This window comes from Filobasidium floriforme (genome assembly GCF_021052385.1).
Source record: "Filobasidium floriforme strain CBS 6241 chromosome Unknown HD553scaffold_1, whole genome shotgun sequence".
In the NCBI taxonomy this organism is placed as follows: domain Eukaryota; kingdom Fungi; phylum Basidiomycota; class Tremellomycetes; order Filobasidiales; family Filobasidiaceae; genus Filobasidium; species Filobasidium floriforme.
This window is the reverse complement of record NW_025763622.1, coordinates 1,583,334-1,611,001: the sequence shown is the minus strand read 5'-3', so window position 1 is coordinate 1,611,001 and position 27,668 is coordinate 1,583,334. Positions and strand designations below refer to the sequence as shown.

Here is a 27,668-nt window from a genome sequence, read left to right as displayed (position 1 = left end):
CAAAGAAGCGGACATCGGATATTTCCATGATCATCATGTCCGTCGTCACCATCTGAAACCCGGACGACTCATTTCTCTCCCTCCTGATACACAGTGGTCATTGTTCTTCTTATACATCTCGCTGCTCCCAGGCAGCACAATTATCATCCGACGATCAAGCGGAATCGCTCGTCCCGTCGCGGGTCATCGCCCGCTCAAGGACTCACGTCCGACAAACGGCAAATGGCGGAGTCGTCAAGTGGGTAGTACTCTCGCCACCAACGGTCGACCTGTCATCCAGGGGCCTCTGAGAGGCGTTGTCAGGTCCGGGCGAGTAGTCCTAAGGCGATAGGCAAGACGTCGTATGGGAAGTCTGTGTCAGATGGCCACGTGACTCGGGGCTGCATAAGGCTGGATTATCCAACGCACCTGTACGGTCGATACAGTATTCGCTCGAATTCGTGTTCCTTCTTTATCATTAAAAATGAACGTCTGCAGGGAGTGACGAGAAGCAAGATAAGGCCTTCCTTCCCTGCCACCTGCAACGACAGATCTTTCGGTTACTGACCGAACTATGACCTCCGGCCAATCCCGCAAAGTCTCTTTGGAACTTTACGCGCGAATTCAGTACCGCGATGAACGGGAGGATATAGACCTTGGGGTGAAACATTTCCCAGAACAGGATGAAGAGGGTGGTGTTCTCGGTGATACAGAAGGTTGTCAAGAAGGCGATGGAGACGAGCGTGGCGGGTAAGGAGGCCTCGAGTGCGACACTGTATGAGACAGAGACGATGAGTCGGAGTCGTCAGCCGACAAAAATGGGATACAGGTGAGGATCGGGGAAGGGCGGTAGATGGTAGAAGCAGATCTGGCGAAGGTTAGAGACATATGAGGAGGCTTACGTGATCAATCTGTTGATGAGTCGTTCCGTCTCGACGAAACCCGTCTTGTTTCTCATTAATCCGTAGATGATCGCCGCCGTGATTAGACCGTCGGCATACAGAGTCGATGAGACCCAAATGTAAATCGGTACTTTGACCGCCTGTGTTTCAGCCGTGAGGTAAGCCCAAGTAAGCCCAGAACGAGTTGGCTTGTTTCAACGTGAGAGATCGAGGCAACTTACATCTTTTCGCTTGCCGAGCTCGCCGGCCTTGACGGAATAGGTCATGACGGCGCAAGCCATAGAAGCGCTGAATTGGCATAGAATCCCGAGGACGATAACGACAAGGAGAATGTAGTTGTTGTCATTCAAGCGAAAGGCGCGCATACCGTAAAACGCCTAGATAAGGTATACGGGTCGTTTCAAGTCAAACATGATGTGACAGCACCGGGCGAGACTCACTTGGATTTGGGGCACACTCAGGCTTCCGATGAATGCCCAACCTCCCGTTTCTACGCCATAGCACAGTGGTAAAAGGGGTAGAGGTCAGCTTAAGAACAGGAATAGGTATGAGGCCTGGCTTACTAGCAGCCAGAAAGAACGGCGCATAGTCTCCGAAGTGATACATGAAGTGATAAATCCTGTTTCCCCGCAATTAAGCAGCGCCTATCAGTCTCTGGTGAGATCTCCCAAGATTCTTTAATATTAGAATCGATGTCAAGCCTAACTTACATGATGTACATGTTGAAGCCCGTAGCTACCACCCCGGCGATAATGGAGTAGGCCTGGCAAAGCGACATTGGCGAGGCGAGGGAGGATCAGTGCTGCTCGGTCTCATCCCAGACGTGGTAGGCTCACAAGTACCAGCTTGATCGTCAAGCTCTCCTTAGCACCGTAGCGTAACCAATTTACCAGCGTGACGCACATCATCCCGAAGAAGATTGAGTCGATAGCGTAACCTAGAACAAATCCGCCCAGATTCATCCATGGATCCTGCTCGAGCCGCGATTTGATCAGCGGTTCCAAAATCGACATTGGCGGTAATCCCGTTGACATTCTGGATGTAAGATTATGGTGGTCGGTAAATTGCTAATCAGATCGTTAAAGGTCGTGTAACCGAAGGGGTGTAGCTGTCCAATGGTGTCTGCAAGGATCATGGCCGGAGTCCTTCATGCATATATACCCTTTCCTGACATCGATGATGTGATGAAACAGAACCTGAAGACCGCATTGGGTTGCTTCACTCGTAATCTGCCTTTGATGGAGTTTGATGACGCGGATTCGCCCGAAAGGTAGGTCGAGGTCCGTCCGAGATCCGAGACCGATCGAAAAGGACATGATCTTCATTAGTGCGGATGATCAGTGAGACAGTGGCGTGGAGCGGAACGATATAGCAGCTATAGCAAATAGCTGCGCGTTTCACGCATATCCACTGTGCGAAGATTCGCGAGAAGCCGGGAGAGGCCGACTTGTCTTTCGATCACACATCAAACTTAAACGGCAACGTATGCGCTGCCGCCACGGAAAGTATGAAGATCATACATTTTTCTTCTTCACCTTCTTCTTCTCCTTCCTCTTTTCCTTCTTCTTCTTCTTCCTCCTCCTCTGGGGGAAGAGATTGATCGACCGATCGGGTTCGGGTGGAACATCTTCTGAAACGCGGGAGCTCGCTTGGGTGGGAGTTCTCTCTCAACGGGACGCGCGTGTGTGAATGATCGTCGCCTGAGGCGCGAATCATTGCTCGACCAAAGAAACGAGAAAACGTGCGATCCCATGCAAGACCATACGACCGTAGTGAAGCGATATTGCCGAGGCAGTGTCAATCCAAGTCGGAATGAGGAGCTCAACAGGGGGGGAGGTATGGCTGATTTTAGTTCGCCCTGTGTTGGAACTCGATCACCCGTTTGTAATTTGCTATATGCTGGCTTGATGAGGATTTGTGATGAGCACTGCTCGAATTGGACGGGGCCTACACGGATCCTCACTAAGCACAACGTCGAGGTCGAATATGTCATCAAGTTTTCACACTTAACCATGTCCCAAAGTCCTCAGTCATGAGCTGGTTCCGGAGCTCGACTCCGACTCGCAGCAAGTATCTTCCTTTGTTTCCACCCCAATGGCTATCATAGCTGCAAATCTTACCGACGGATGTTTATTCTTGCAGCTCTACATCTCGATGGCCTTCGTGTTCCACTTGATCGCTCAGGGGTGAACACCTGGGCATTCCACCTGCTCCGTACTGTAGGGATCCCGAGAGTTCACACGGTAGACACGAACGTGGACTTGCTGAGATACAATTCAACACGACAAAGGTAAAGCCGTCGTTGAAAGGCAGCAACAGGAACGCTCATATTAGGCACGGGGAGTCTGCGCCTGAAACCGAAACCCGTGGGCGGAAATTGCCATATGGATGACAACAAACGTGTGTGATAGCGCATGTAAGACCCGGTAATCGTCGTCATCCGACTTGGTTTTGGTTTGCTGCAACCATAGTGAACCAAGGCTCCGAGGATATCCATGCTGAGTCGATGTCATTTCCTAATAAGGTCACCTGAAAGGCGAATCATATGTGCTTTTGAACTTCCGCTTACACGTTCGAAAGCACGTCTTCGATCGAGGCATCATGCATATCGAATAACATTTCCTTTGAGGCCTTAGATTAGTTTGTCTTTTAGTGTACAGTATAGTGGGAGCAAGCGCGATATATAAATCGGAATATCGTAGGGAGTGTGGGCTCATCTGATATTCTTGCTTCACCAGGCGCGATCAGCAATTCTCGTCACGCCACACTTGACTTGTGAGAAATCGCGTTGACTTCAGCCAACAAAAGATGTCCTCGTTACCTAGCAGGGAACAAGACAGCAGCAAGACCCTCCTAACAGGACCGTCGTTCTACAAATACAGCTGGGAACTCCCTCCAGATGAAACTGATTGCCAACCAGTGTCTCTTTCGAGTACCGAGATGACCAAAGAAACACAAGCTTCATCTGGAGTTGAAATTCGCGCTTATAACGCACGGTGCGAGGAGACATCAATTCAGTGGCCAAGACTTGGGTCGGACATGGACCTCAAGAATCAGGAACAGGATAGAAAGAGCCAAGAAGTACCTTTGTACGTTCCAGAAGCGATTCAAAAGGAAAGACCAGAACAGCAGCTATCAGGCTCAGGCATTGAACCATTCGAGTTCAGCTTGCATGATAGTCTCAAGCCTGCCTTGTCCAGGGAGACGTACGAGGAAGCGATGAAACGAAGACTGGAATTCGTGGGACGGAGAGTGGCAAGAATCGTGAACGATCCTGACGCTGCTGGTGTTCAAGATCATCAGCTAAGCGAGGACTTAGGCGAACCTTCGGCAGGACAGAAACAGAGACAGGTCATACAAGCCGCTCTGGAGCTTTCTGAAATCGTTGCCGAATTGAAGGAGATCGACAAGCTTTCTGATCTTGAAACCACACAACTCATTCAGCGAGCTTTGGTTCTGCATGCTGTTGAAGCGTTAGAGGAGTTGCAGGCCGTTCATCCAGGAGACGAAGCAACCGTGCAGGAGGAGTTTTACGAGACATTAGGAAGCGGTCATAAAGAAGCTACTGGATCTTTATTATGGAAAGGTTGAAGTCGTTCCCGGCGATTGATGTATGTAGGACGACCTATAAGGTCTGATGGCGCAGCTTACGCAATTCTGAGTATAGTTCATGCCATATAGAGTTCCTTGTTTGCCGAGATCGAGTCCGACCCACCCTTACTTTCCTGAATTTGCCGCCTCACGATGCACAGTAATCAGCCTCTGCTGAGATTTCCAGCTGTCAGCGTTCTAAACAGCTTGCTTCGCACTGCCCGTGTTTCAGCTATTACGTTATTGTGCGCTTGATCAACCGGCGCTTTCTTTTGGCACAATTTCTATTCACCGCGCGCGAGCTGATGATCGATTGAATGTTGCTTTTCTAGGCCAGTTACGGATAGTTTATATTTACGGACGATGATTCATCCCGACAAGTTAGAGACCCTGAGACCTCGGTTAACATAGCACAGATCTTCATAGGAACCGGAAACAACTTAAGATGCAAGGGGTCAGCAAAAGAAGCGTCGGTCAGACCGTCAAACAGGCTCGAGGTGAGTCGTCTCATTCGCGGGCGATCTGCCAATGTCCTGACGTTTCGCTCCTATTCTTCTGTAGCTCTAGCTCGATCCGCCTCGACCGATGCACAGGCTTCGTCGAGCTCTTCTTCAAAGTCGAATATCAAGGCAGCCATGTTGATCCATCGAGCTCCCCTCCTCACGCCCACCCCCTCAGCTTTCGATCAAGCCTATCATCAATACTCATCCTCTCTCCGACTTGCCCTTTCCAATCCCATCCCGACCGAGTTTTACTTCAAGAAAGGTTCTCTGACAGAGAGAAGGTTCTCTAGGGCACAGTGGCAGCGGGAAAAGGCAGTGTTCGGAGAAAAGCTCGCAGGGAAACAGCCAGACGTTGGCGAGCTTCCGGCCGAAGACGAAGTCAAGCTGAACGTACGGGAAAGCGAAGAGAACGTGAGCGATGTCTCGTCGGAATCAGCAAAGAAACTGGAGAGGAAAGGGGATGGGAACCTGTACCTACTGGTCAAGAACAAGGAGAGTGGGAAATGGTCGTTACCTACGGGCGGGTTACAAGGAGGAGAGGCTCTACATGAGGTGAGCGCACCGTCGTCTGGAGCGGGACATAAAGAGCTGGACTCACGCTCGTCATGACATCGATCGATACCTTTAGGCGGCATCACGAACGGTAGCAACACAAGTCGGACAGGAAATGGACTTGTGGTTGGTGACACGGAAGCCTGTTGGGCTGATATCAGAGGGTTCCGGCCAAGTTAGTCGAGGATCCGCTCTTCCTCTTCCTTCAGCACATCGAATCCAAAGCTAATCAAGGCCATCCGACCGTATCTTTTGCAGACTTTCATTTTCAAATCTCACATCCTCGCTGGCGCACCAAGCCCTACATCATCATCATCTTTTTCTGATTACGCCTGGTTGACAAAGGAGGAGATCCGACGGGCTCTGGGCGGTGAAGAGGTAGACGCAGGTGCAGCGGACGGGCTCGACGCGGAGACTCCCGAGAAGCCGCAATCGGTCTGGCGTCAGGTCGAGGCCTTGTTGAGCTGATGAAGACCGTTGACGACACTGATGAATATACCATACAACTTTGGAGCACTTTTATGCATGATTTCGAAGCGTGATCTACAAGGCAGGCACCGGGCCTTCTGGAACTTGTTCAGATCCTCCTTTGGCGGCCGAAACGGGTTCAGGGGTCTTGGACAGCTCTCTCGTCAGACTTTCCGGTTTGCCGCCAACCGACCCCCTCTTACTCTCTTCGACAGCCATTTGAATGGCCTCTTTGAACGGGAGTTGTTTGGGTGCGAACCGGGGGATCGTGCTGGGAGTTTCGAAGGCAATCTCGGCGACCGAGATGAGGACATCGCTGGTCAGACCTTTCTGTGAACGTTGAGCGTGCTTGTTAGCTCTGGTCAGCGAATTGTTGGAGCGCGAGAGACTAACCAAAGGCGTCTTAGATGTCCGTAATCGGTTCATACGGTATTCATATTCCCCATCGATCATCCAGCTCACATCAGTCCGCGCCTATCAGCATGAAGAATCTGCGTATGAGCCTACGATTCCTGACATATCCTTTGCTTACCCGCATGCTCAACTCACGTAATAATCATCTTCGTAAGGCCAGTCATCGCTTCCCTTTTTGCTGAGCAGGCTTCGATCGCCGGGCCATACGGCCGTCAGACAGTATTCGAGCGGAATGTCAAAGATCGCCCCGACCTCGTCAGGACTAGGCACGAGGCTTTCCAGCAGAGCAGGGTTCGAGATCAAGTAGACGACGGCTAGATCGTCATGGAGATCAGCATGTGGTATTCTTTGGGATAGATGAGATGACTTACGGAACACGACGAGTTTGTATTTGGAGAGAAAAGGTTCGAGCTCGGTCATCTTGTGCAGGTCAGGATGATAGCCGAGCGGGAGTCCGACCTCTTCGTAGGCTTCTCGTCTCTAATAGCAGCGATTCTTCAACACATTGCGGTCCCTGTGAAGAACAGTGAAGCGAGCTTACGGCTGCATAGTCTGCGTCGACGTCCGTCTTGTCGACTTTACCACCGGGAAGAGCCTAAAACAAGCAGCGCGAGATTCGTCAGCAGAAGCGTCATAACGGTATGACCGTATTCAGAAACATGGCGTACTGTCTGACCTGGGTGACTCCTAGTTTACAAATCTGGTCAGTGGTAGGATCTGAGGATTCCGCAACGAGATACACACCTCAGCGTCGTGGCCCGGGTAGTCAGCAAAACACGAAGTCCATCCTTTTCAGCCGTCTCATATAACGCTACGAGCACTGCAGCAGTTTGCAAATGACCGCAGCTGGAGATAGACAAGCTATCAGTTGGCTGCATAGAGCTTGCACCGTGATCATACTCACTCGATGTTGGTAACAGCACGATGGGCCTGTAGCTTCCTGATACATCCTTGAGCGCCTGAACTGAACTTGTCGAGAATACCCTGAGGAAGCCCCGATGCGTCTTTGAGTGCTATAGAGGACGAAGCGCTGCTCGGTCAGTCCAGCTTCGTGCTCGCTGTTTACCTGTTGGTTCACAGGTACTTACATAAACCTTTACCTCTCATACTTGTGTCAATTCTGAGTAAGTGGATGGCATCGAGGTCATGGGTGAGGGTAGTAGGTCGATGATCGATCATCGAGATGACGACTTGATGTCCGATCCCACCAGTCGCGCGAAGGTGGAGGCTGGCTAGGCTGCTTGCAGGGGGGGGCAGCAGAAGATCTCCCTCCGTCCTCCTCCACAGCTCTTGAGATCTTGAGAAACCTAGAACGATATAAACACTCGGGTCGCTACCGGTCTTGATAACAGATCCCGCTCTGGGTACTCGGTGTATCTGCCATGCCGGCCGGGAGTCAGTCGATCGTCAACGAGCTGATCAGAGCTGCCGCCTCGATCCCGAAGGACATCACCGACGCGGAGCTCGACAAGCATGTGGCAGATCTGCTCGTCAAGGAGGCCAAGGAAAAGGAGTCCAGGTTCAAGGAGCTCGGTATCGGTGTCTATCTGGATTCCGTGAGACAAGAGTGAGTAGCGTCTGCTTCGGAAGGGGGCTGAATGACGCTGATCCATCTGGACGATATCGACTAGGACTTCAGCGGCATCCTCTTTGCCTAAACCGAACAAGCGTTTCTTGTCGTCGGTCATCCGTCAGGTAGATGGGCATAATACCGCTTTGCTGCGAGAACAGGCTCTGGCTGCACAGGAAGCCAGTCGAGAGCTCCTACCTCCTTCCAGCCGGGATCTTGAGAGGGACAGAGGCAAGGATAGGGGTTCATCTTCAGCCCGCCCGGCGAGACCGGCGGGTGCGGCTCGCCTGTTCGGGGGAGCTCTTGGGGCGGCCAGTACCTCGAAAACCAGGCAGTCTGAAGTCGAGCGGGAAAGAGATTATAGGCAGGGAAGTAGCTCAGGACAAAGGAGCCGTCAAGAGGAGCGCGACAAGTCTGGACGGGATCGTGATCGGGTAGATCGCTATGATAGCGAGGACAGGGACGAGCGCCGCCCTCGCACCTCAGCGAGATTTCGAGACGACAGGAGCGCGAGAAGAAGGTCCAGCAGTCGAGATGATGTTCGCGGACACCTCAGACGGCGGGACCGCACATCGTCTGACCGCCGGTCACGTTCACACGCAGTGCGAAAAGGCACCGCTGCTCCGGCGGAGCGAAAACCAGAGGCTTTGGAGCGATCAGATGATCGTCGTACTTCTCTTGCGCCCGTTGTTGACGACCGTCCGGCACCGCCGATCCAATCCAAGATGGATCGTTATTTCGACGAAGCCTACGATCCGCAACTGGACTTTACTGGTGTGCTACCGATCCCGTCAGCTGGTCTGGTACCCGATGTCGGGTGGGATAATATGCTGGCCGTTCTGAAGGAGAAGGGCAAGAAGGTATTTCAGACGAAAAGCTTGCGTCATGGTCGAGTTGCGCGCTGACGCGTGATCGGACCGCAGAAACGAGCTTCATCACCTGGGTTCTCTGCCTCACCCCCGCCAACCACGTCGCACCGCCGACAAAGATCCATCTCGCCCATCAGAACCACGTCTCGGTCCGAGAAGCATCGAGACAGCGAACGGTCTGGCAAGCGCAAGTCGAAAGATAAGGATAAGACGAAGAGGCACACTCGGCACCGCTCTCGATCACCGGGGTCTGTTTCTTCTGGGTATGGCTCTGAAGACAGCGAGGCCAGGGAGAGGAGGAAACGCAAACGAAGGAAGGACAAGGAGAGAAGAAGGGCGGAGGAGGAGGAAGAGGACAAGAAGAAGTTTGGGGGTTACGTGTATACTCGGCCGGGGGCGACAAGGGAGTGGGACGTGGGCAAGGTGGACATGTCATTCTGAGCATGAGTCCATGTATGGCCAGATCGACGCTGTTGCATCTCTTGATTTATAATTAGGTAATCATCCGCAATAAACGATATATGCAATCGGACTGCGTCGACGCAAGCCCAGGTCGATCACAAAGTAAACAAAGCTCTTGGTCGTGCGATACCCGATCACCGAGTTCCTCCAAAGGCTCCTTCGCATCCTTGATCTCGACCTTTCGATGCTTCAATAGCCGGGCTTCTCGTCAGTAAAGCTTCATCGAGAATAGTTCCATAGCCAAGGAAGTCATGCCCACTGTAGCAAGCCGTGCCAGCGAGCGTTCGGGCGCCAGCAGTGATCGCGCGATGCAAGCGATTCCTTCGGCTGGGAGCGATTTCTTTACCCCTGCCATATTACCATATGTAAGACGACAACCATATCTCGAGAGACGCCGTAAGATGCTGGATATCATACTGAGACTATTGCAATACCCTGCAGACCATCTTTGACAGCTCACCCTCGTCCACAGGCTACTCGCCTCAGAATCTTCTGGTCAACAAGCCATCCGATCTCTCTTCCCGCTGGTCAGCTGGAGTACCTGTACAAGGCCACTCGGAGGCTACGAATCTTGTTGGCTCCCGAGATTCTGCTTTTGTATTGCTGGAACTGAAGCAATGGGCAGTCCTAAGTACGTTTGCGTTCATTGCGAGCTGCGATTTCGTTCTCTGGCCAGAGCTGACAAGTTGATCCTTTTGTTCTTAAGACTCCTGCAGATTCGGAAAGGCAATCAAAGCACATCCCTGTAACGCTCAATGGGTCAAGATATACGCCGGGCCAACACCGAAGAATCTGTACGAAGTGGGGGGTTCTCCACTCAGGAATGACTCGGTAGCGGAAAGCATTTCGTTACGGAGCAAGGGAGCTGTCTGGCATGGAGACATGGATCGCGATCCAAGAGAGATCGAAAATAGCGAGGTGTGTATTGTAGCTTATCGCTTCACAGCTTTCCCTAACTGATTGGCATTCTAATACAGCTGCCTTTTGCAGTACGCTACGTGAAGTAAGCTTCTTCCATATCCTGGTTATCAGTCGTCTAGGGTAGCTGACAGGATCGTTAATTTACGCTAGGATATGTCCTGGACCGTAAGTCCCGAAATCATGCCGTCATACGGTCGCTACTGACCCACCTACCTTTCTCTAGAGCTTATGAGCCCCGGTTCAATGTGAGATTCGAGTCGTTGCGAACAGTTGCGGTCTCGATGCTGAGCACACACTGTCGTCTAGACAAGCCTCTGGCATATCGAATTGAGGGGGGTAAACGACCAGAGGAAGGTAGAATCAATTCGCAGGTCGTGGGAAGAGGTAAACCGTGACATGAATGTGAAGCCCGACCCTTGCTGACATCTGCTGCATTCGACTTCAGTCTCAAGCGTTACAAGCAAATCGGATCGTCCTCAAAGAATTGCGGTCCAAACGATATGATACTGCGTTCACAGCTCTGCTTGCGGCGCTGAATGAGAATCCAGGATATCCGAAACACCCTCTGGAACATCCAGCCCTAACATGCCTGTTTCAAGATCTGGTGCAGAAAGGAGATTTTGATGCCAGCGAACGACATATCGAGAACATCATCGAGCTGGATTTGGGCGCCAGACATATGCGCGGCCTCGACAGTATACAAATCACGCCCATAGAGTTGACAGGCTCAGAGGAACCACCTTGGCGACAATTCTTCGCTCTGGCCAATGACGGGAACGAGCTGTATCTTTTCGGGGGTTGTGAGTCAGTGGCTGTTCGTTGGCGTCTTACTGGCTTGTCAAGTATGTTTGCTTCGCTTCAGTCCGCTACGGCGACATTCTGGATGATCTCTGGCGAGCCGAGCTCGTAGAGGATACGATACAATGGATACAGATCTTGAGGGAGAGTCCGGAAGATCCCTGGCCTCCCTCGGCAAGGGCAGGCGTAAAGCCGTATATGGTAGTTGCTGAGGGACACCTGTGAGTTATCCTTGCCTGCAATAGGTTGGAGTTGAGACCGACTGCGATTCGCTAGTGCAATGGTGGTGTACCCTGCCGCCTATGGGGAGCAAATGCCTGGACGATGCTTGTCAGAACTAAAGGCGATACCTGAGGACGGGTCGAAAAGCACGCCAGTCGCCGATTTCGGAATGCTTGCACCGGACATGCTCGATCTAGTCACCGATATCGAAGAAGAGAGAAAAGGTTCGGCAGAAGAGACTACTCTCTGGCTATATTCGACGACAATACGCAAATGGAAAGCGGTCAACCTGCCGATGCCTTGTGCTGGGGGCCTCAGACTTCCACGACCAAGAGTTTTCGATATGAAGTGTGAGCCGGCTTCAAAACTGGTTCTCTGTCCAGATACTAATTCGAACAACGCTAGCTACGGCAGGAGGATTAGTTGTCAATTACTGTTGCTCCAGGCGAGGCTTTCACTCCAGCATATGGGATTTTCAACTGCAAGATTGGCGATCACACTCTCGGTGAATTTGACCAGTTCTCGCCAGTGGTTTCGTCCGGCTCAAGTTCTCCGTTTTGCATAGGGGAGATTCGGTTGAAAAGTCAGAGCTAGAGCAAAGTCACGTTTCGATTCACGATGACGATATCGCGGCGGAAGCGATTCTTCGCCACATGATTGCGGCGGCAGATATCTTGCGGACAGGTTATCCGGAATACGATAGCATGCTGAGGCATCATAACGTTCATTTCGCGCGGGATCGAGCAACGAACGATGTGCTGGTTTTCCGCTCCGGCTTTGACTCTGCGATCACCGTGGATGTCTTCGATTGGAACCGGAAGAGACTCCTCCCGGACAGCTTGAAGAGCCTCGATGTGCGCGGCGTCAGTTTGGACTTCGCGCCAAACGATTACGGCAAAGACAAGCTGTGGGTACAGCAAGGATCAGACAGACTACATCTACACTGCAAGCGAATCCGTCTAGGAAGGTATGTCAAGCTTGAGAGTTGCGTGTCGTCTCCACGGCGTCTGATGTCTTTGCGTGTGATCGTTGCAGATACGATACATTCCGAACGACCGCTTTGCGAGCGTTGCGCCGACAAAGGTAAGCTTGTTGCGCCATTCAGCAGATTGACTTTCCGCTAATAATCAATTGAAGGTTCATGGAAATGGTGGGAACATCGGACACGATGGAGACCCTAGCTTACCTCAAGGGACCCCTACACGACGTGTCAGGTAGTGACGCTACCGATATCAAGCACCTGACCGCCCAGATCATCCGAAGTACCGTCTTCGAAGAGACGGAGACATGGCGAGCGCGTCTTCGGGTGTTTGAGGAGATCTCGAATATCGTTGACCGTCGATATACCCAACCTCAGGAGAGTGTAGGTGGGCTACTGCCACTACAATAATAGGATCTGTCTGCCGCAAAAGATTCGTACACCTGCCCATTCCATCCAACCTAGGGTATCCGAGCTGCTTCTTTCGCCAAACCCGTCAAGGCCGAACATACGAAAGAGCTGCCCGCAGCTGTTCTCTTACCCCTTGCCCACGATGCAAACATGTTTGCTGTTGAGGAAAACCCACTTGTTCGCCTGGGGGGACCCAATGTAGGAGAGACGACTTTTGTCGGCGCCGGGAGTCGGGCTTCGAGTCGCATCCGGGCCTCTGACTGAGAGGCCAGGATCAGTATGTACTTGTCGAGGAGGACTTGGGGTATATACACCTGCGCGCTTTACGAATCAGCTCTCGCCCAGCTTCCTTCCTTCGTGAACCTCTGCTTTACCGATGGCTGCCCTCTATGGATGGTCGCCCTGACTGAGCCACCGATGCCTACAGAGAGGTATTTGTCTGCATGATCGAGGGATCCTAGCTTCGCAATGTTGACCAATACGTCTCCAGCTTTCATGCCAGGGACGGTGAACGCGATGGTACGGTCATCCGGCTGATTGCTACCTCGATTGGTCAAGATAGACAGGAGCGGGAAGCGATAGAGCACTATATCGTGATCGGTCGTGACAAGGGGAATAGTCTGATGCCACAAATCTCAATAATCTCCGTTCTCCCGTTAACTTCATACCGCGGTACTCACTAGGGCTGTGCTGTAGTCTCGGACGTAACGGAGACTACGGTGAGGAATCTCCAATACTCGTAAGTGAGAATTTTAGGATCGCTGGTCAAGCGAGCCCAACGAGCTAGCTTACGCGAGAGCTCGAGCCGCGTTGAGCCTGGCCACGAAACTGTACAGCCTTGAGCTGGTGTCAAATTTAGATAACCACATCGGTTCTCGATTAAGCGGATCTTCGCCTGAAATATGAGAGATTAGCGTCATCCTAACTATTCCACATCACATCGCACTTACCTCCCGAATACCCTTGCTCGGCACCGCTGTATGTTATAGGTATGCCATCCCCCAAGAATGGGTACGCTAATGCATTCAAACGGAGCTAGATATAACACAATCAACCCGATGCTTGGTGGTAGTGGAGAACGGGAAGATGATACTCACGGCTTCGTCGCTGGTTTCATGAGCGAATCGTGGCACTGTGTGGAACATCCGACACGTCAACTCCAGACACAATTGGTTGCAGGATGAATGACGCACGGTCATGATTGCTATAGAGAGACATCGTCGTCAGACCCAACATAAAGCGCCCTGCCACGAGGGTATGTTCTGACTCACTCTAAGAAGGTCGTAAGGGTCGTAGGGTCCACAGCTTCGTGTTGGATACGTAATATCATGTCGGTCAATTCTATCATGAAACCGTCAGGACTTTGAAAGGCACGCCTGGAAAGTGACATCAGCTAGCGCTTCATCAGGATGTCAAGCGAGTTTTACTTACCTAAGGGTAAAGTAAAGGGGGTAGTTGAGGACAGAGCTGAGCGCGCTACCTTGATACGGTAGGGTATATGCGGGATCTAGTAGGGCGATATCAGCACACGGCTTCCGTACGTCCGTAAGTGAGCTGTAAGGAGGTTTGTTCACCTCCATGCAGCACTTCTCCCGTACACCAGACGCCAGCGGCCTTTTCGTAATCGGGCCAAAAACTCTTGCGTATATGCTTGAGCGTGTCAACTCTGAGGCCGTCCACAGAGAATTCCTGGACCAGCCAGTGTACTATTCTCTGTAGCTCCAGGACGACCTTTGGATTTTCGCTGCCAGGGTCATGGAAACTGGCTGGTTAGAGCGGGTATGATACGAGATTGGACACGTCGGCGCGGCTCACGTATTCAGATCCGGCAATGCGATGTCACCCTTTTCACCCAGCCAACACTGCTCGACCTCCAGCTGGTTTTCCCAGTCCCGACACCACTGAAGCTTATGAAAGTCGTCGTCCTGATTGAAGACCCCCCACGTACCATCGGAAGGTCGGAATTTGCTCCGACGCGGCACCGCTACGTGGTTCGCGATGACGTCGAGCATGAGGTACATGCCCCTCCGATGTAGCTCGGCCGAGAGGTTTTTGAGGTCTTGGGCCGTACCAAATCTGGGATTGATCTGGTAAAAGTCGGTCGTGTAGTAGCCATGATAGCCTTCTGGCAGGTTCGCCGATACCTAAACAGATAGGGGAATGGATTCCGAGTCAGAGACCGGCTCGATATATTCTTGCTAGACTCATCATCCTTACAGGACTGATCCAGATCGCTGTGAAGCCCATACCCTAGGAGATGAATAGTCTGTCAGCTGAATGTCGCCGGCTGTTCGCTTCCGCAGCGAGCTTACCTGAATATAATCCAGCTTGTCGACTGATCCCACAAGCAAACGATCAGGATCCATAACCTTACTCACCAATTGGATCGACTCACTTGTGCCTTTCCAAGTTCCTCCACAATACTGCCTAGCGATCAGGTTACATGGAGCTTCGACGTCATCCTCTCTCGCAAACCGATCGGTCAAGAGCTGGTAGATCGACTGCTGCCGCCATCCATGAGCGTCGAGAGCGCCGACGATGTTGAGGGCCAACAAGGCAGCGGAGGAAGTCACCCAGAACTTCATGTGGACTGGTCTTGGTGTAGCTAACTGATTTCCTGGTCTGTTGGCATCGATCACCTACGCTGCAAGTGATATGATTTTGCTGTGCAAGTCAATGTGCGGCTCCTGATCTTTGGTTTGGCGAAGTTGGGGAACTTGGAGCTTTCGGGACGAACTTCGGAGGAATTACGTACCATCAGCGCTGATTCGTCATCGGCCCGTCAGGACGTATAGATGTGCCAATTGGGAGATCGTTGATGTTGGCAAAGTAACTAGCTTAGAGGTCTTTCGGAACGATCAAATTCCGTGTATAGTGCTGCTTGAGACTATCAAGACGATCGGTCGCCGGTTCCCGTACTGCTGTGCGCCTAGATCGAGCATATCGCTCGAAGCTGGTGCATCAGCCTGAGGCGGAAGACCGCAAATCAACGTTCATTTAGTGCTCATCGCTCATACTGTCCCAAAACTGGTGTCCGGCTGGATTATAAGCTTTCGGCTATGGCAACAATGCTGGCGGAGGGCTCTCGATTTCCGGTAGTTGTTTCTGCGGTGGGATTAGACTCGTCGTCAGGTACATCCAGGCCGGGAGATTCAAAAGGAAAGGGTACAGAGGCTGTTCCATCTGCCGGCGAGACCAAGTCAGTCTTGGCGATGCCTTCGAGGACCGGAGGTTTGCAAGACAAAGCTACACGTACTGACACGGACCCATTGTGTGAGCTACGACGAAGTATGCAGAACCAATGTTTCCGAGGGATCGATGTCGTCCGAGTTGCTCTTCTCCAGCATATGCCAGCATACGCGTGAGAGAAATGCTACTTGTCGCGGTCCCTAGCTTGTTGCGCGTTTCATCTCCTTTTGTGTTCGGGGCGCGACGATCGACAACCGAATATGGATCAGCGCTCTTGCCAAAGGAGAGAAGCAACGATGAAGAAGGAAAAATTGATGCGAGAAGCACAAAGTATATATATATAGAGTATCCAACTAGAAGCGAAGTACGACAATTCGATCCTTCGTGATCACACTTCACTACATCTTCAAATAGCCATCCCACAGCAGCATATAGACGCCATCATGATCAGACCACCCACCGGCGTCCCCTACGGTCCTTGTGTTCCACCTAGCACATGGCCACTTGATCACATCCCCGGAACCATCCTCGACATCGTCATCAAACACCTCTCCAGAGATGCCATCAAGTCTCATACTTGTCAGAAAGGCCCCGGGTGCATTTTCACTCCCAAGCGTGTCGGACCCATCTTCACTCCTATGTCGTCTGAACTGGCAACCATGTCGCTCGTCGACCATGCTACCAGGAAGGTCGTACTTCAGAAATTGATCCTGAACACCGTCGTACTCAACGACGCGGAGCACATAGCTTCGACTTTATCGAGCCTGCGACCCAGTAGTCTTGGCTATATCTGGTAAGCAAGCAGTGACGAAATGAACGACGACTTTGTCGGCGAACTGATTCCTGCATTGCGGTACGCAGCCTGATCATGCTCTCGAGGACTGACAGTCCTCGCGGCTCCGAGGCTGCGGACCGGCTTCGGAAGAGAATTATCGATGCCTGCCCTAATCTGATAAGCATCATGGATGAGGATCAAGAGATTGCCTACATGGACCACGCCTTCTCCCCAGCAGTTCGCGCCCTCTCCCTGGAGCTGAAGGAAGGTCCACTACTGCGGGCTACTCCGATGCCGATCAAAGCTCCGGGCTTGACTAAATTGTCTATCGCTGCGCCCATTGACACCATCATGAGCAGCCATGGCAACTTTGAATCGGCCCACTACCCAGATAAAGTAAAAGCTCTGTGCAGAGAGATCACCCATCTGGAGTCCCTCCACCTGAATCCTCCAGGTCTTTGCGCTCCTTTGGGGTACGAAAGGAAATACCGTCTTCCCCAAGCATTATTCATGCGGGATATGCTGCCTAAGATCTTGGCGAGCGTCACAATCCTAGAACTTGCCCTCCCTCAATTTTGTACCGTGGAAAAGGGCAGCAAATACGAATCCCACTGGGTGAGTATCACCGGAGGTCAAGCATGAGCAATATGGCTTATCGAGATTTGTTGCCGCTCTTCACCTGAACTGACAGTACGGATGCTTGCAATGGCTATTCGAAACTGCTACAAAAATCGAGCACCTCGTCATCAAGATGAACTGGATCGAGGCTCTCGTAGGTCCATCCCACAAGGACAGGTCCCCAAGAGCAGTTCTCGACTCCATGGGCCTTACCTCCGTGCATTATGATGGTGCCCGGGTCCCGAAATCTCACTTGGTACAGGGAGACTCCGGCATGAGCGTGGACATGCGAAGCTTCCTTTCCGACATGTTCCAGCTGCGAGTTGGTCTGAAGAGCATCAGCATACGATGCGACGTCTCTCGTCCAGGTCACCTGTCAACCCCATACCGCTCTCTCCGTCTGGATGTGAAAGAAGGTCCCAAGCGTGGACAAAGGCAGATGGACTATGTACACCACATCGATTACGAAGTTGTCGACGCCGTCATCGCGGCAGGTCACTAGATCTCTCCGATCGACAACCCCCCCCCCCCCTCCTTGCATCGGATACGACGCTATATACGCCCACCTTGTACATGTTCGTACCACTCATGTCGCCTAACCTACTTACGATATATATCATTCATACGCTCTAGCATTTGTTTGCAACAATTCGCGGAGCTCTCGGCTCTGCAGAGCGGAGGGAAAGGTTCGAACACCAAACCATCCGCGACCGGAAGTCGATCTGTATTCAGCGAAAACATACCCATTATACTCTTACAACTCCTGGACTAGATGCTATACAATATCTTGATCTTTTCGTTCGCTCCAAATACGCAAGACATACGGAGCCGTACTAAGATCCGCTCTCGTTGGACTCTCGACAGACTAATCTACGAGGCCGCCGGAGGAAAGACGAAATCGTTGAACAGATGCTTGTATGGGTCGTCCGCCGCACCTTGCGGTATGCCCAGTATGCCTGGCAGATCCGCAGGCTTAGGCGGCGGATACCGTTGGAAGTTTTGCGAGTCGCCTAGTGTGTGAGAATGGCACAATCTCAGCTTCAAAGGTTGCGGTTTGAATCGATCCCACAGCTACCTACCTAGTGAGGCGACATGCGGAATAATCGGTGCACCGATAGCTCTGCGCTCGAGCGTGCTCCAGTCCACACCGGTAAACCAGCGATGGCTCATGACGTCGCGCGCTCCTCCTCGCAAGTTTCCGAGACGCTTAGATCGGTCCGCCGTTAATAACCGTCTGATAAGATCCTTTGCATAAGGATCTATGTGACTCGGGAAAGCGATCTTGTTGGCCAAAATCTAAATCGAAAGGGATGTGAAGATGAGCATCCTGCCGGTTTGGCCAAGAAAAGAGGTCATGTGACTACTTACCTTTTCATATATACCCATCGGATGGTCATCAAAGAATGGCTGTCCAGGTAGCGACATAGTCAGAGCACAGTACATTGTACTGGACACAGGCTCGAGCTTACTGGATAGCCGGCCAACATCTCGAATGCCAAGATACCCAGTGCCCACCAATCGACCGCCTTGCCATGTCCTTTTGACAGGACAATCTCTGGAGCGAGGTACTACGAAAACCAATACGGTCGGTTCATGCACATGTACACATTCGAAGAAGAGAGCATTGACGACTCACCTCGGGAGTGCCACACAGAGTAAATGTCCGATCCTCGACGATTTTAGCAAATCCAAAATCTGCTATCCGTAGATACCCATCCCGATCCAAGAGCAGATTTTCCGGCTTCAGGTCTCGGTAGATGATATCCCGTTCATGCAGGTAGTCGATGGCGAGGATGATCGAAGCGATGTAGAACCTCGTTACATCGGCCGTAAAGCGACCGGCTCGACGAAGGTGGCTGAAGAGTTCACCCCCTGGCACGTACGACAGCAACATGTATACGTTAAGGTGATCCTGATACGTTCCGTATCTGACCAAGACGAACAACAAAGCCGTGTTTAGCCACCACGCCTGTAACAGGACGCAATCGCGACCACATAGCCAGGCTCACAATTCGACCAAGAAAGGATGCCGGACCCTCTCCAAGATCGCTCGTTCGGAATTGATGTGTTCCACCTGTTTCAGCCTGACAATCTCGCTCTTCGCCAGGACCTTCATTGCATAGTGTGGTAGTTGAGCGTCGGCGTAGGAAGTCTGTTCCGGTGTAGGTTCTCCGGATTCCGCTGGGGCATATTTGAGGCTGGGGAAGATGGGGTGATACGAGCTGGACCGGTAGGGTGGACGGAGGCGGACGAGAAGGACTCTCCCGAAAGTACCCGTACCTGGTAGTGATGATATGCACGGTATCATGGGTTCAGTCCTGGTCTTCAAGAACGACAAATGTCTGGGCGATGACTAGACTCACCGAGCGTCTCGACGACCTCCCAATCGCTGAGTAACGCTGGACTTTCCGTCGTCCCATCGTCCGCCTCCGCTTCCATCTCCAGAGACTTTAACCTCGACAACTCTTGCTCCTCTTCGTACGTCATCACCGCAGAGGGTACCGTACTGCCCCGTCTTGCACCGGTCGGTTCTGGTTCGAACCGACAAGCCCGTTCAGTGGGGCCAGACGACGAGCCAGCCGCTTGAGCCTGTGCATTTCCAGGCCGGTTATGTAACAACGGATCGCCCTGAGCCGGGACCTCAGAATATGGTGGAGGATGAGACTCGGCGAAGGACGCCTGCGAACCAGAATCCTGATTCGGAGACGTCGTCGAAGCTGGTGCAGTATCGGTCGTCTCTGTCCGTAAGATAGGCACAGGAGCCGGAACCTCGTTCTTCGGTCCGAGATGCTTGAGCTTGTCCAGCTGAGCTTGTTCTCTTCCATACTTCTCGTGAGGTAATAGCATCGACGCAGGGTCGTACACAAACTTCTTGCTACCACCGTTCGGACGGGCTTGTCGTTCGGTATTGTTATTCAACATGTCGACCTCGGTGCGATCAAAGTCGAGTGACTGAGGTACGTTGCAAAGTCAGAGGGATAGAGTTCACGTTTGATGGGGGAAAGATTTGATCAAGGAAGCGGTCTCCTGATCTCCTGATCAGAGTTGAAGCAATCTCTATCCCGGTGTTTGGACGCGTAAAGAGTTGGCAAGATGCGGACTGGGCGACTTGTTACGGCTGAGCCTTGGTCGACGACTTTCCTAAGCCACCGTTGTTGGTGAATGCCCAGGGTTGTGGTCGTTTGTACGTTGCTCGAATTGCTCGGGTATGTTGCAGAAGGAACAATCGCTATATGTCGTCTACCTTCTACCCGATTCGTTTCTCTGCTTGTTGTCGATAGATCCCGCAGGTAGTGGTGGCAGCTGAACACTTGCCCTGGTCGCCGCCGCAGCCGGGTTTGTTTTGGTCGAGCTAGTGCTATCTCGATATCGTTAGCTCGATTCTCGTTCTCGTCGTCGTCCTCGACGTTGGTGGACGTCGTGATTCTGATACCGAAACGACCTCCCCAGCAGCATCCCAGCTCTGTGGATTCGTGGACAAGGATTTCACGCGGAAAACTCGTGGAAACCATTCACATCCTACGCATCCTACAGGGCAGCAGCAGGAGAGGAAGAGAGAGCCAGGGGCGCAAAGCCCAGCCGGAGCCTTCCCACTGCTCTGGCTCGGCCTGGGCGATGGATGTAAACCTCGAAAAACGGCCGAAAGCGGAATTCTAAGAAACAGCCGGCGGGGCTGGGGTAACCCTTGCGCCTCTTGGAGCGCCTTCCCGCCATTCCTCGCCACCACAAAAGCCATACCGTGTCACCCCTGCAGCCCTGACGAACGAAGCGAGATCCCCGTGAAACGAGACAACATGCAACAAGGTCATTCCGCTCCGGCAAATGATCTGGGAGTATCGTTCGTGGTGAATCAGACTCGACGAGATGGCTGCAGTTCGGTAAAGGCTGGTCATCAGATGTATGCATAGAGAGGTTACATGTGTTCTTTCTTCTACGTGTACAAGTGGTTGCGAATTAGAGGGATGCTTAGGAGATCTTTTTCCCCTTCCCTGACTTGACCTATTTTCGTTCTTCATGACTTTATGCGTCGAGATGCCAAAGTGCGTGCCGCTCAAGCCTGAGGTCGGTTGAGGTTGCTGATGATCTTGAGCATCATCTGACCAGCGCTTCGACTGGCCGGCGAGTTGTCCCTCGATCGAGTAAAGTGGTCCATGGAAGCCGTAAACGTGTCCTCGAGCGTCTTCTTGACAGCAGGCAAGTAGCTCTGGATCGTGTCGTCCTGTGTAAATCGTATCAAATAGTCTCAGCGAGTCGCACAGCTCTGTGAGACATGTTATTTCCACTCACCCTAGGATCGATAACGAGAGATGCGCGGTAGATCCACGTCATGACCGCTTGGTACTCCCTACTCTCGGTCGAATGCCTTTGCAGGCATTTCGAGAGCTGTAGAGGATTTGACGGAGAAGAAAGAACTTAGCGAAACTGAACAGCTCACAATTCCTCCTCACCATCAGAAACTTACCCTATGGACCATGGTCAACAATACGGCCTGTGACAAGGGCGAAGGTCGTTCCCGAGGATCAGGCAAATATTCGGCGGTCCTAGGCATTCGGCTCATGACGAATTGCACCAGATCAACGTCCGACAAACTCGAGAACGCTTTGAGGAATGCATCCTCGGCGTCCTCGGGCCCCGAAATCAGCTGCTGAAGCGCTCCAGCGTTCGGAGCAAGTACAGGCTGGGGGCTGATGATCTGGTTCTGCTGAGGCGGAGGCATGGGCAGGCCGGTCGGAGTATTGATATTTGGAGGGACACCGTTATAACTTGCTTGTTGGGGCATCATGCGAGGAGTTTCTCCGAAAGGACCGAGAGAATCAGGCGGACCGGGTGGAACGCGAGGATATTGCCCAATGGCAGCAGCCGCCTGCGAAGACATCCGCAAGGTCTCAATCTCGCGAGTAAGCGATTGGACTTGTTCCGACAAGGCAGCGAGGGACTTCGACATCGAAAGCATCGCCGCGTCGCTTGCAGTGGCTTGACTCGATTGCTCGATCATGACATCCTTGCGGACACTAAAATATCAAGCTTTCAATGAGTAATCGAGAGTTATATATATATGCCCTGAGCGAGACTCACTCTAGCATCTCTTGGTGGATGGCACGAGACACTTCGACCGGGACGTGCTCGACAGCAGCAACGAACTGTGGCAGCAACTTCTCATCGATAAGGCTTCGGACGCTCTTGTCCACCTGAAGAAAGGTATATTCAGTCTCTAACACGCGCAATGTTGTATGACATCTATCACGTACCGCTGGTGAGAGGATGGATGTAAACGTTCGACCCAGATGAGGTACCAGAGCTTTCTCAACCTGGCTCATGACGGTCTGTAGAGCGGAATATGAGCAAGAATCGCGACCTCGTTCAAATTAGTCGAGACTCACCGTCTCAACCGAGAACAAAATGGCACTGGCAAGTTTGTCCCCGACGTGCTTCTCGACCTCTTCCCGGAGAATTTCCTGCAGCTGAGGCAAGACGCTAGAGGAGAAGGTTTGAGACGCGGATCATAAACCATACGAAGAAGCGAAGATGCAACTAACCCCGAGACCATCTCCTCCTTGACTATCCGGGGTAGCAATCCGCTCAGCTCTCGCTGAATACCTTCGGACACAATTCGGCTCAGTACACCGTCGATCGACGCTTCCTGGTTAGCGAAGGCGGTTTCGATCGCCGTCTGAATATCGCCTATCATGCGCAAAATTTCATCTGGTCAGAAGCTAGATGAGAAGAGCGTGACGCATAGTTCAAGCTGACCTTGCTGAGTCAATACCTGGCGAAGTTCAATCTCTAAAGATTTGGAGATGGCCGCCGTAAAGATGCTCTCCACCTGGAATATGTGATCTGGTCAGTATGATTTCGAGCTGTCCAGGAGGGTCAATCTCACCTTGGAGTAATCGACCTCCGCAGGAGCCGATGCCATAGACAGGTTCGCTTGAACGGGACTCGCGACTGGTTTAGGCAAGTTGACTGTCACATCCTTTGCAACGGGGGCCTCCTTGGCGTCAGGAGAAGCAGACGTAGTCTCGACCTCCTCTTGTGCCGGCGCTTCGGGCACCTGTTCCTCTTCCACTTCGGGAGCGACCTCCTCTTCTTGCTTGGTCAGGATATCCGCGTCCGTAACAGGCCGTCTCGAAGCATGCATATCGGCGACCTCCTCAAGCTCTTTCGCAACAGAGGGATGGAGGGTAAGCATTGAGATGCCTGCCGGGCGACGGTAGAGGATCGAAGCTTCAGCGATCTGACTGCTCTGATCGATAGCCAGGTTGCTTGTCGGTCCACTGGCGATCTCAGCGTATGCAGCAAAAGCCTGTCGATCGGTCCCGGTAATCTTGATCGCAAGTAAGGATGCACGAGCCCAAATGGCTACCCAGTAGGTGTTTCGGGGCGCATCAAAGACAGCAGTTGACGATCGGACGGCAGATACTTCCTTTGCGTTTGATGGATCCTGCAAGAAGAACGTGCTTGAGGGGCTCAACTCGCCGTTGCCCGCAAGAGGGAATAGAGCGTATTCGTTTCTAGTCGAGCACAATATCAACGCGTGACCTGTGTGGTCGATCGATCGCCATGATCCTCCTTCAGCCGGAGCTTGCACCTGCAGCTCGCGCTCGCTGCTGTCGGTTACAGACCCGACGATGACCTTGTTGTTTTGGTGCAACAACGCGTATTCAGACTCTTCGGGCGCAACAGCTACATCGATGAGAGGCTGCAGTAAGAAATACAGTTCTTCAAGTCAGTCCGAAGGTACTCAGCAATGGACGACCCCTGATCTGATTGCTCACCGATCCGTTCGCCTGCGCGCCGATACTCTCGCCGATACCAGCCCAATCCCGAGTACCCTGACCGAAAGACTTGGACATCGCCGTGGGCGATTTCAAGAACGCTTCCGTGTCCGTGACCACGATCAACCTGTCCTTGTCCCCTTCACGCGCTCGAAGCCATTTTAGAGACTTTGCGACCGGCTGACTTGACCCTTGAGTCGGCGTCGTCGACCAGGTTTTGACGGCAGAGACAGAGTTCTCGGCTCCTCGTTTGGTACTGAGCCTCCACAGACCCAATGTCCTATCTTCACCCAAGGCGGCGAGCCAATTTTCGCAAATGGCAATATCAGCGACTTTAGCAGGGGTGCCGTTTTCCGTCTCCAACATGATCGCCGTATTGACTCCGGTGGTATAGTCGATGACCCTGACCTTGCCCTTGTTCAGAGCATAGGAGATGAACGACCTGCTCGCAGCGATCTTGGCGCCCTTCTGGATTCCGGCGGTCAACACGTTCGTCTTGACCGTAGCAATCTCCTCTTGGTACTTTTGATCAATAGCTCCGACCCCACTGTGATTCGTGTTGGACACATCGAAGGTGTAATGGTCACTCTCGATCGGGACGACGGTGGACAATCGACCGGGTTGGCCATTCACCGCGTAGGATATGGGGGGCACTTCGGCCTTTTTCGAAGGTTGAGAAGGTTGTGCCACCTGTTCTGATCGGCTCGGAGTGGGAACAGCCGACTGAGAAGCGGCCGGTACCGCTGGGGTTGCTTTGCTTTTGCTTGGGGATGGCACTTGCTTGGGTACCTGCTTGGATACCTTGGGAGTGGTAGTTTTCGATGACATCGGGCTCTTGACGGACGGTACCGCCGACGGTTCCTTTTTGGGAGTCGGCTGAGCGGGCTGCGTGGGAGCCGGCATGTCGAACACGTCAAAGGGCGAGATGAAATGAAACTTGGAAGCCGTAGGAGCGGTCGCCTTGCTAGCAGTACCCTCGACCTGAGGGGAAGCGAGCTTCTCGTCCTCTTTGGGAATGTCCTGTTCGACCTTGTGCGACTCCGATAGCTGTGTCGTTTGCTGAGACTCCGTCTGTGGTTTCTGAGGCTTTTCTTGAACCGATCGATCGGATTGATTCGTGGGGACACGTCCGAGGTGAGGGGGAGTCGGTTGAGAAGCGTATACTGGAGGTGCGGGGGAAATCGGTAATGGAATCTCGCTAGCCTGGGGTCCTTGTAGCATGTTATGGTCGATGACGGGTTGCTTCATACCGAACGGTAGTCCAGGAGATGGAGAAGGCATATTTGACGAAGGGTTCGAGCTGAGAAGCGTATTCGAGTCAGATTTTCGCGAGCATACAAAGGGCTCCATGGCGACTTACCCCGACATCAAAGTAGCCAAGAGGCTCTGGGCATTACCAGCTGAGGGAGAAAGCACTCGATGGTGGTTGGGTCCAGGTACAGCTCCCGGATGAGACGGTGGTGGTGGCGGAATGTTGGGCAACATTCCCGCGCGCCTAAAGAGCTCGGCAGCGTTCCCAGCATCCGAGATCGGTGGCGACATCATGTGAGGAGGAGGTTCCCGAGGACTGGGAGGCTGAGGAGACTGTAACTGGGAGAGAAGAGACTGCAAAGTCGCAGGAGGAGACGACAATTGGGGCGAGTGCTGAGCTGGCGAAGGCGAGGTCGACGACGTTGCGGCCGCGGATGGCCCTCCGTTCAACATCCCGAGCAGTCTTTGAGCGTCCATGGTGGTATTAACTGTTGATGAATCAAAAAAGGCTTCGTACGAAGACGATGTACCTTGAAATAAGAGAAAGGAAGTGCTCTTCTGATCTTTGGGTACGAGTTACAAAGGTTGAGCTTCTCGTCGAGGAGATCGAGCAACTGGGCAACTGGTGATCGGGCGCGCTCTCGCTGATGCTTGATGACGAGTTCGTCGCCCGTTCCAAAGACGAGATCACGTGAAAGGAATCCAGACAAGTGAGGGGAGGGGAGCTGGAGGAGGTTCGTTTCAGTCGTCCCTATCTCACTTCGGCGCTGCTATAGTTATCTACATGCCCTACAACCCCAAGCCCTCGTCCATAAATCTTCTCTCTGTCAACAGCCACAAGTAGCCGGCGCGATGTCGCACACCACACCCACTCAGGGCAACATCAACCACTCTATGCGAACGAATTACAACGAGTTCGGAGTCGACGAGGTAAGCTCGTAGCTCGTAACCATCAGCAAGCCTAGCATCATTTGGCGACATCCCAATCTCATTCATCGCTACGACCTCATTCCGGCGATACAGTACTATCGTAAAGTCAACGCTTCATACCGAAACCCGTTCTTCCCCGGCATACGCAAGGTGAGTCCAGAAGGAAGAGCTTCTGTCCCGCTCGTCAAGCTAACCACGATTGTGGGATCGCATGTGAAGATCAGGTAATCTTTGCCTTGCTGGACCGATGGTGGAAAGAGGAGGGAGTATCACGTGGAGGACCATCAGAGCCGGAGGTCGAGCTGGAGTTGCGGATCTTGGACATGGCAGCGGGAAGGTAAGAGAATACATGGCCTTAATCGTCGCTTCTGGCCGAGCTGACTTGTCTGCTTGCTCCGGCCCGGTCTCAGTGGGGAAGCCACTCTTGTCATAGAAGAATGGTACAATACCCGTTTCCCCAGTGCTATACCGAGCACTTTCTCCACTCAGACGTCGAATTCTCCTCTGTCCCCTGCGGCATCACCGAATCCAGGTCTACGGAATCCTCTGGCTAGTCTAGGGATCGGTTCGTCCCGACTACCAGTAGTTGGACGTTCTGCCTTTGTACCGCCGGGAAAGAAAGGCAATCAGGCCGAGACGACAGCCACAAGTTCTGTGCTAGCTCAGAAGCCTGCACGACCAAATTTGGGCTTGAAGTCAGGGAGACCGCCCAAGCTAGTGATCATGGCTACCGATCCCGTGAGTCAAGTACTGGAATAGTCTACCAACTCACTGACCGACAGAACCCACTGATAACTGAGCCATGACTCTTCCAGTACACCGTCCCAGCATACGAAACCCGTACAGGAAGACCCTGTCTCGAACTATCCTTCCAAGACATAGCCCAGGGCAAACTAGCGGCAGCTACACCTACCTACAGCAGCAAGCCGTTCGACCTTGTCATCTGCTCGTTCGCCTTGCACCTGGTCGGGGACGCCTCCGAGATGTTTTCGCTCTTGTACGAGCTGAGTCAGAGGGCAAAGTGGCTGGCCGTCGTGGCCCCACATAAGAAACCGGAGGTGAGGGCTTTCACGTCTTCCCGATTGTGGCCCTCGGTACTGACATTGTATCCTACTTGTCAGATCAAAGATGGTTGGGGGTACGCTCGATGGAATCTGGGATCGTGGAAGTCTACGCTCGACTCGGGTATCTCGATGGAAGACGTCGACGAGCATGACGACCAGGCCACCCCATCGCAAAGCAGAGATGGGATTGTCAACCAGGGACAAGAGCTCGTGCTCGATAGGGTGAGATGTAGGCTGTACAAGAGTGTCGAGTTGTGATACTGGACACAAGTCATGTAACATGTAGCATGTAGTCACCTCAAGGCCTCAGGAGTGATCAAGTTGCCGCGCGCCAGTCGATCTCGCTTCCGCGCTGCCTCGCTCGGTGTGCGTGGTGGGTGGGTAGTTTGGGTGTCATGTACCTTCTTTGTTCCCCCCCAGCCCA

General features: G+C 52.6%; 10 protein-coding genes across 10 annotated transcripts; 5 read left to right on the top strand and 5 right to left on the bottom strand.

Moving 5' to 3' along the window:
- Positions 1 to 98: 98 nt before the first annotated feature.
- Positions 99 to 1,915, bottom strand: HD553DRAFT_347238 (uncharacterized protein; the record flags this gene model as incomplete). The annotated part of the gene is made up of 9 exons (XM_046183282.1): positions 99 to 319; positions 409 to 471; positions 548 to 752; positions 882 to 1,021; positions 1,103 to 1,258; positions 1,322 to 1,371; positions 1,445 to 1,500; positions 1,592 to 1,644; positions 1,718 to 1,915. The coding sequence occupies 9 exons, from the start codon at positions 1,913 to 1,915 to the stop codon at positions 203 to 205; spliced, it is 1,038 nt and encodes a 345-aa protein (XP_046040407.1). The 3' UTR covers positions 99 to 202.
- Positions 1,916 to 4,849: 2,934 nt separating this feature from the next.
- HD553DRAFT_15585 (60S ribosomal protein L17) lies at positions 4,850 to 6,229 on the top strand. The gene is made up of 4 exons (XM_046176786.1): positions 4,850 to 4,969; positions 5,040 to 5,527; positions 5,604 to 5,702; positions 5,786 to 6,229. Exons 1-4 carry the CDS (start codon positions 4,918 to 4,920, stop codon positions 5,993 to 5,995), a joined length of 849 nt encoding a protein of 282 aa, XP_046040406.1. The 5' UTR covers positions 4,850 to 4,917; the 3' UTR covers positions 5,996 to 6,229.
- HD553DRAFT_15564 (NUDIX hydrolase domain-like protein) lies at positions 5,889 to 7,708 on the bottom strand. Its single transcript, XM_046176782.1, has 9 exons — positions 7,498 to 7,708; positions 7,314 to 7,422; positions 7,154 to 7,255; positions 7,078 to 7,096; positions 6,951 to 7,004; positions 6,781 to 6,889; positions 6,545 to 6,723; positions 6,389 to 6,469; positions 5,889 to 6,325 (listed from the first exon to the last, which is right to left on the bottom strand). The coding sequence occupies exons 1-9, from the start codon at positions 7,586 to 7,588 to the stop codon at positions 6,071 to 6,073; spliced, it is 999 nt and encodes a 332-aa protein (XP_046040405.1). The 5' UTR covers positions 7,589 to 7,708; the 3' UTR covers positions 5,889 to 6,070.
- On the top strand, positions 7,523 to 9,401 carry HD553DRAFT_15627 (uncharacterized protein). Its single transcript, XM_046176787.1, has 3 exons — positions 7,523 to 7,976; positions 8,041 to 8,839; positions 8,903 to 9,401. Exons 1-3 carry the CDS (start codon positions 7,792 to 7,794, stop codon positions 9,287 to 9,289), a joined length of 1,371 nt encoding a protein of 456 aa, XP_046040404.1. The 5' UTR covers positions 7,523 to 7,791; the 3' UTR covers positions 9,290 to 9,401.
- A 160-nt stretch (positions 9,402 to 9,561) lies between these two features.
- HD553DRAFT_338466 (Muskelin N-terminus-domain-containing protein) lies at positions 9,562 to 12,905 on the top strand (the record flags this gene model as incomplete). The annotated part of the gene is made up of 14 exons (XM_046182348.1): positions 9,562 to 9,675; positions 9,752 to 9,951; positions 10,027 to 10,228; positions 10,288 to 10,313; positions 10,382 to 10,396; positions 10,455 to 10,476; positions 10,538 to 10,615; positions 10,677 to 11,031; positions 11,094 to 11,250; positions 11,306 to 11,601; positions 11,771 to 12,218; positions 12,287 to 12,334; positions 12,389 to 12,614; positions 12,696 to 12,905. 14 exons carry the CDS (start codon positions 9,562 to 9,564, stop codon positions 12,903 to 12,905), a joined length of 2,397 nt encoding a protein of 798 aa, XP_046040403.1.
- A 104-nt stretch (positions 12,906 to 13,009) lies between these two features.
- HD553DRAFT_15415 (alpha-amylase A precursor) lies at positions 13,010 to 15,517 on the bottom strand. The gene is made up of 13 exons (XM_046176769.1): positions 15,397 to 15,517; positions 15,037 to 15,285; positions 14,954 to 14,976; positions 14,859 to 14,891; positions 14,457 to 14,785; positions 14,216 to 14,385; positions 14,073 to 14,148; positions 13,913 to 14,017; positions 13,835 to 13,845; positions 13,739 to 13,773; positions 13,592 to 13,676; positions 13,322 to 13,536; positions 13,010 to 13,261 (listed from the first exon to the last, which is right to left on the bottom strand). The coding sequence occupies exons 2-12, from the start codon at positions 15,224 to 15,226 to the stop codon at positions 13,430 to 13,432; spliced, it is 1,164 nt and encodes a 387-aa protein (XP_046040402.1). The 5' UTR covers positions 15,227 to 15,285; positions 15,397 to 15,517; the 3' UTR covers positions 13,010 to 13,261; positions 13,322 to 13,429.
- A 756-nt stretch (positions 15,518 to 16,273) lies between these two features.
- HD553DRAFT_333190 (uncharacterized protein) lies at positions 16,274 to 17,725 on the top strand (the record flags this gene model as incomplete). Its single annotated transcript, XM_046182092.1, has 3 exons — positions 16,274 to 16,623; positions 16,692 to 17,220; positions 17,297 to 17,725. The coding sequence occupies 3 exons, from the start codon at positions 16,274 to 16,276 to the stop codon at positions 17,723 to 17,725; spliced, it is 1,308 nt and encodes a 435-aa protein (XP_046040401.1).
- A 190-nt stretch (positions 17,726 to 17,915) lies between these two features.
- HD553DRAFT_303306 (kinase-like domain-containing protein) lies at positions 17,916 to 19,607 on the bottom strand. The gene is made up of 6 exons (XM_046178859.1): positions 19,233 to 19,607; positions 18,860 to 19,151; positions 18,693 to 18,791; positions 18,592 to 18,630; positions 18,303 to 18,519; positions 17,916 to 18,233 (listed from the first exon to the last, which is right to left on the bottom strand). Exons 1-6 carry the CDS (start codon positions 19,529 to 19,531, stop codon positions 18,094 to 18,096), a joined length of 1,086 nt encoding a protein of 361 aa, XP_046040400.1. The 5' UTR covers positions 19,532 to 19,607; the 3' UTR covers positions 17,916 to 18,093.
- A 1,434-nt stretch (positions 19,608 to 21,041) lies between these two features.
- HD553DRAFT_303302 (uncharacterized protein) lies at positions 21,042 to 25,842 on the bottom strand. The gene is made up of 11 exons (XM_046178858.1): positions 25,360 to 25,842; positions 24,000 to 25,299; positions 23,105 to 23,923; positions 22,975 to 23,047; positions 22,761 to 22,905; positions 22,605 to 22,698; positions 22,473 to 22,547; positions 22,300 to 22,412; positions 21,686 to 22,235; positions 21,511 to 21,606; positions 21,042 to 21,442 (listed from the first exon to the last, which is right to left on the bottom strand). Exons 1-11 carry the CDS (start codon positions 25,725 to 25,727, stop codon positions 21,275 to 21,277), a joined length of 3,801 nt encoding a protein of 1,266 aa, XP_046040399.1. The 5' UTR covers positions 25,728 to 25,842; the 3' UTR covers positions 21,042 to 21,274.
- A 200-nt stretch (positions 25,843 to 26,042) lies between these two features.
- Positions 26,043 to 27,574, top strand: HD553DRAFT_303299 (uncharacterized protein). Its single transcript, XM_046178857.1, has 6 exons — positions 26,043 to 26,180; positions 26,274 to 26,330; positions 26,405 to 26,517; positions 26,591 to 26,918; positions 26,996 to 27,238; positions 27,302 to 27,574. The coding sequence occupies exons 1-6, from the start codon at positions 26,103 to 26,105 to the stop codon at positions 27,500 to 27,502; spliced, it is 1,020 nt and encodes a 339-aa protein (XP_046040398.1). The 5' UTR covers positions 26,043 to 26,102; the 3' UTR covers positions 27,503 to 27,574.
- Positions 27,575 to 27,668: the final 94 nt, after the last annotated feature.

Excerpts from the sequence above, each read along its gene's own strand:
- HD553DRAFT_303299 (XM_046178857.1), top strand. The coding sequence starts at position 26,103 with ATGTCGCACACCACACCCACTCAGGGCAACATCAACCACTCTATGCGA. Across the intron at positions 26,181-26,273 it reads ACGAGTTCGGAGTCGACGAG|TACTATCGTAAAGTCAACGC; the intron begins GTAAGCTCGTAG and ends CCGGCGATACAG. Across the intron at positions 26,919-26,995 it reads TGATCATGGCTACCGATCCC|TACACCGTCCCAGCATACGA; the intron begins GTGAGTCAAGTA and ends TGACTCTTCCAG.
- HD553DRAFT_15564 (XM_046176782.1), bottom strand. The coding sequence starts at position 7,588 with ATGATCGATCATCGACCTACTACCCTCACCCATGACCTCGATGCCATC. Across the intron at positions 6,890-6,950 it reads TCGACGCAGACTATGCAGCC|AGACGAGAAGCCTACGAAGA; the intron begins GTAAGCTCGCTT and ends CGCTGCTATTAG. Across the intron at positions 6,724-6,780 it reads ATACAAACTCGTCGTGTTCC|CCGTCGTCTACTTGATCTCG; the intron begins GTAAGTCATCTC and ends ATGACGATCTAG.
- HD553DRAFT_15585 (XM_046176786.1), top strand. The coding sequence starts at position 4,918 with ATGCAAGGGGTCAGCAAAAGAAGCGTCGGTCAGACCGTCAAACAGGCT. Across the intron at positions 4,970-5,039 it reads GACCGTCAAACAGGCTCGAG|CTCGATCCGCCTCGACCGAT; the intron begins GTGAGTCGTCTC and ends CTGTAGCTCTAG. Across the intron at positions 5,703-5,785 it reads TATCAGAGGGTTCCGGCCAA|ACTTTCATTTTCAAATCTCA; the intron begins GTTAGTCGAGGA and ends TATCTTTTGCAG.
- HD553DRAFT_303306 (XM_046178859.1), bottom strand. The coding sequence starts at position 19,531 with ATGATACCGTGCATATCATCACTACCAGGTACGGGTACTTTCGGGAGA. Across the intron at positions 19,152-19,232 it reads CATCCTTTCTTGGTCGAATT|ATACGGAACGTATCAGGATC; the intron begins GTGAGCCTGGCT and ends CGTCTTGGTCAG. Across the intron at positions 18,631-18,692 it reads AGATGTTGGCCGGCTATCCA|CCATTCTTTGATGACCATCC; the intron begins GTAAGCTCGAGC and ends CTACCTGGACAG.
- HD553DRAFT_303302 (XM_046178858.1), bottom strand. The coding sequence starts at position 25,727 with ATGGACGCTCAAAGACTGCTCGGGATGTTGAACGGAGGGCCATCCGCG. Across the intron at positions 22,413-22,472 it reads CATCCATCCTCTCACCAGCG|GTGGACAAGAGCGTCCGAAG; the intron begins GTACGTGATAGA and ends ACCTTTCTTCAG. Across the intron at positions 22,236-22,299 it reads ATCCACCAAGAGATGCTAGA|TGTCCGCAAGGATGTCATGA; the intron begins GTGAGTCTCGCT and ends TTGATATTTTAG.
- HD553DRAFT_15627 (XM_046176787.1), top strand. The coding sequence starts at position 7,792 with ATGCCGGCCGGGAGTCAGTCGATCGTCAACGAGCTGATCAGAGCTGCC. Across the intron at positions 7,977-8,040 it reads CTGGATTCCGTGAGACAAGA|GACTTCAGCGGCATCCTCTT; the intron begins GTGAGTAGCGTC and ends GATATCGACTAG. Across the intron at positions 8,840-8,902 it reads TGAAGGAGAAGGGCAAGAAG|AAACGAGCTTCATCACCTGG; the intron begins GTATTTCAGACG and ends ATCGGACCGCAG.
- HD553DRAFT_15415 (XM_046176769.1), bottom strand. The coding sequence starts at position 15,226 with ATGAAGTTCTGGGTGACTTCCTCCGCTGCCTTGTTGGCCCTCAACATC. Across the intron at positions 14,977-15,036 it reads AGGAACTTGGAAAGGCACAA|TCGACAAGCTGGATTATATT; the intron begins GTGAGTCGATCC and ends TTGTGGGATCAG. Across the intron at positions 14,386-14,456 it reads GCATTGCCGGATCTGAATAC|CGAAAATCCAAAGGTCGTCC; the intron begins GTGAGCCGCGCC and ends TGACCCTGGCAG.